The sequence below is a fragment of the Oratosquilla oratoria genome, chromosome 12, assembly GCF_046742065.1.
Source record: "Oratosquilla oratoria isolate Oo_2021 chromosome 12, ASM4674206v1, whole genome shotgun sequence".
In the NCBI taxonomy this organism is placed as follows: domain Eukaryota; kingdom Metazoa; phylum Arthropoda; class Malacostraca; order Stomatopoda; family Squillidae; genus Oratosquilla; species Oratosquilla oratoria.
Genome location: NC_134788.1, coordinates 57,189,472 through 57,193,805, shown reverse-complemented (window position 1 = coordinate 57,193,805; position 4,334 = coordinate 57,189,472). Strand labels below are relative to the sequence as shown.

The following is a 4,334-nucleotide window of genomic DNA, read 5'->3' as shown; positions in this document are numbered from 1 at the left end:
GATAGTTATACTGATTTACTTTTTCATTAGCAGGGAGTACAACCAGCTTGCCAACACCATAATACATAAATCCTGCCCAAACCATAAGCGAGGCAGGATGCTTGACGACCTTGTTCGTGAAGTGAGGTTTCAAGGGGTCATCACCAGGCTTGCGGTAGACCTTGGCTGCTGGGGTGCCAGTCACTGTGAAAGTCAATTTGTCACTCCAGAAGACTTTTCCACTGTTCATCTGTCCATGTTGAATATTTCTTGGCAAATTTTAGACAATTAACAACTTGCTGACGAGTAACTCAAGGAGTAGTGTGGGCACAGTAACTTTTATAATTCAGGTCATTGTGTAGTAGCTGCTGGATCGACCTGATAGAGACATCACCAAAGAGATTTGGGTTCTTCTCTTTCAGAAGTCTTGCAGTTAAGCAAGGATCCTTCCTTACTTGCCTATCAATGAGTTTTCTGGTCCTAAATGTAGTCTTGCGAGGTCTACCAGGCTTCGGCAAAGGGGCAGGAACACAGGCCTCCCCAGAGTCACGGTACCGCTTGAGCAACCGCTGCACTATACGTAGCTTAACACCTGTGAGTCTCGATATTTCGGGTAATTTATGGTCCACCTTGAATAATGCAACTATTTCAACACATTTGTCCTTATCCAGGGTTTGTTTGGGCATGGTAAGGGTTATATAGGAGGTACAATTGGGTGGTAACGCGAGCCCAATAAAGGGAAAAAAGCAGGAGACCAAAAAAATACACACACTCGTCACAACAAACCATGTGTTACTGAGATAAACAAACCGCTGCCACACACTCATACAGTGATGCCAGTTGCTGCATAGAAAGTATCAGCTCATACCGCGCTTCATTTGGTGCTACTTTTGAGGGCCAAAGACTTTCCGTGAAAAGTAATGACGCTTAGCGTAAAGCGTCATTACTTTCCGCGCATACTGTATATGCTAATAAGAATATGGGTATGTGTGTTCACTTATGCAAAGTAGACCACTTGGAAAAAGAAACTAATGAAGCAGAGTGCTTTTGTATATTACATCTTCACTGCACTGAAGATGTAATTTACAAAAGCGCTCTGCTTCGTTAGTTTCTTTTTCCAAGTGGTCTGCTTTGCAAATATAATGTTAGATTGTGGCCACAGCAAGCATTGTTTTCATCACTACCACCACCAGTTAAGAAATTTTCATAATTTGTGACCAGTGGGCCAAGTGCACCCCCATGACATGCATATGAGTATTCTTTCCCATGTTGCACTAAATAATTGTCTTGACTGACATTAAATAGATAACAGTAGTATTTCAATCAATCATCAGGAGATCACAATTGTAAGAGGCATCTTCTGATGTTTTTGGATAGAAGGAAGTCATTCAGTAGCCAGTGCTACAGTGAAAAAGCATGAGGTCCGACACTTTGTAGCAGGATGAAGTCCGTGGAGTCTTCAGCCACAAATAACTCAAGGTATTCAGCCATTTTAAACACCAATAGAGCAAAATTATTGGCAAAGGGTGTGTGATGCCTGTTCATCGAGCATTGGCTGGATGAAAGGCTGCCCCAATGTGAGTACCTTAACCCATTCAACTCCGATGACAAGATGTCTTGTCATTTGGTCAAATAAAACAAAAAATCATAATAAAACAACAAAATGTTTGATGATCAAACAGCACCAGAAAAATATGACGTCGTCAGTCCTCCTCCTCGAGGAGGAGGAGGACTGATGACGTCATATTTTTCTGGTGCTGTTTGATCATCAAACATTTTGTTGTTTTATTATGATTTTTTGTTTTATTTGACCAAATGACAAGACATCTTGTCATTGGAGTTGAATGGGTTAAGAGGAGACAAGTCAGTCATGAGGCTTTCTCTGGAAAAATTTTCTTTATGTTCTCACCACTATCATGTAACATTATCTGTTGGTGTTATCACCCCCTGGATATCTTAATGGTACTCATGAATATGTGTGCACAAAATTGTATAAACAAAGCACATGTTTGAGTACAAAATGTCCTGTGTATGAGATCAAGTTTGTATGAAATTTCCTCACTCCTAGTATTATATAGCCTTCTGTAACTAAATGCCCATTCTTATAAACACAAAAAGGTCTTACAATGATTAATGTTAAATGTTAATGTTCAGTCTCTGGATTGATCTGATCTAAGCAGTAGGTATTAAAAGATGACATTTTTTTTCAGGTCCAGGATTTACCAATCCAGATTTCATAAGGAGATTTGTCCTTAAGATTTGTACATTAGACATGGAATCCAGAGAAGAAGCATTCCGCTGTGGCTCATGTGATGCAGACTTTTCCCACAAGAGTAGCCTGAGCAGGCATGAAAAGACTCACACAGGAGGAGAAAAACCTTTCCAGTGTGACCTTTGCGATGCAGCCTTCGGACGAAAGCATCATCTCAAGAGCCACAGGGCAACCCACACAGGAGAAAAGCCTCACAAATGCGAAGTGTGTGATGCAGCTTTCGCAGTGAAAGGTAACCTTAACTATCATATGAGGACCCACACAGGAGTCAAGCCTTACAAATGTAACCTTTGCAATGCAGACTTCAGACAAAAGCATCATCTCACAAACCACCTAGCGATCCACACAGGAGAGAAACCTTTCCTGTGCGGGCTTTGCGATGCAGCTTTTACAGGAAAGACGAAACTCAGATATCACGTGATGACCCACACAGGAGAGAGGCCTCACAAATGTGATCTTTGTGATGCAGCTTTCACAGGAAAGGGTCATCTCAAAAATCACATGATGACACACACAGGAGAAAAACCTTTCCAGTGTGACCTTTGCAGTGCAGCTTATCCAACAAAGGTCGGTCTTCAACATCACGTGATGGCCCACACAGGAGAGAGACCTTTCCGTTGTGACCTTTGTGATGCAGATTTCAGTCAAAAGCATCATCTCAAAAACCACATGGTGACCCACTCAGAAGAGAAGCCTTTCCAGTGTGACCTTTGCGATGCAGCTTTCAAAGTAAAGTCTAACCTTAAATATCACATGAGGACCCACACAGGAGTCAAGCCGTACAAATGTAACCTTTGTGACACAGATTTCAGACAAAAGCATCATCTCACAAACCATATTGCAACCCACACAGGAGAGAAGCCGTTCCAGTGTGGCCTTTGCGATGCAGCTTTTAGAGGAAAAGCTGATCTTAAACATCACGTGATGACCCACACAGGAGAGAAGCCCTTCCAGTGTGACCTTTGTGAAACGGCCTTCATAAGGAAATGTGACCTTAAATATCACATAAGGACCCACACAGGAGAGAAGCCTTACAAATGTGACCTTTGTGATGCAGCTTACCCAAAAAAGAGTGCTCTTGACAGACATTTAAAGACCCACCTAAGAAAGAGATCAAGTGAACTTTGCAATGAAGGTTTCTCGCAAAGTATTGCAATACAAAGACCCATACAGGAGAGGGGCCTTCCCAAAGACTGCTCTTAATAAGGATGTGTAAAATTGGGCATGAAATCAACTTTTCATGTAACATATCTTTTCAAATTGATGAGCTGTTATATTCTATCTATATGGAAGTATATGGTTATTTGAAAACCAGATACATACTTTTAGTAGGAACTATACTATTAAGTGCTTTATAGATCATAAACTCTTGTTGGTTTGTTAGGCCCAGAATAGAAGAAATTGGCTTGTAAAAAGCAAAGGCGCATCCTGCTGTGTTTGTAAATGTAGTATTTAATCTGGCCTGCCATGATTTAATTTTGAATGAGATGAGCCCCTACATGCTTGAAATGTACACATGTGGTTTCGTATGAATTATGTAAGTTTCTTTGTACTGTCAGGATGCTTTGATGAAGGTGGTAAGCTAATGGGTCATAAGCCAAGTGTTTGAGGGAACCAGGGTGGCTTGGGATGACCGCTTCTATTGATTCCCGCTACCACGCTCACTCCCCTTTTTTTTGTGATGAAAAAGGCGAAATCGATAACCATTCACCTTTATTGGTGACTCATTTTATAATGAGTTATGATACTTGAGTTAGGCTCTTAAATTCCATAGTGTATAAATGAGAAGAAATGATGGAACAAGTTGGAGTGTGTCGAGGGAGAAGACTCAGTTCCTGCACTTTGTTTAATTTTAGTTAGATGGAATCGGTTCAATAGCATAGGTATGAAGAGAGGGGGGAGGTACTATGTAAGAGTCAAGGTCATGATCGGAGAGTTGGAGTTGCTGTCCCAACGCCGGGTGGGTGTGCGTGGCTGTCTAAACACTTGGTCAAGTGTAGAAGCAAATTCTTTGGTCTATGTGTGCACTGTTGAAATATCTTGATCATGCACGATTAATAATAACAATAGTTTTTAAGTTTAA

General features: G+C 41.1%; 1 protein-coding gene across 1 annotated transcript in view; it reads left to right on the top strand.

Moving 5' to 3' along the window:
- The window catches only part of LOC143031828 (uncharacterized), a 10,014-nt gene extending 5,680 nt beyond the window's left edge, over positions 1-4,334 (top strand). The window contains exon 2 of the mRNA XM_076196158.1: positions 2,190-4,334. Coding sequence (XP_076052273.1) covers positions 2,252-3,454 — 1,203 coding nt within the window. The 5' untranslated portion in view covers positions 2,190-2,251 and the 3' untranslated portion in view covers positions 3,455-4,334. The remainder of the gene's footprint in view (positions 1-2,189) is intronic.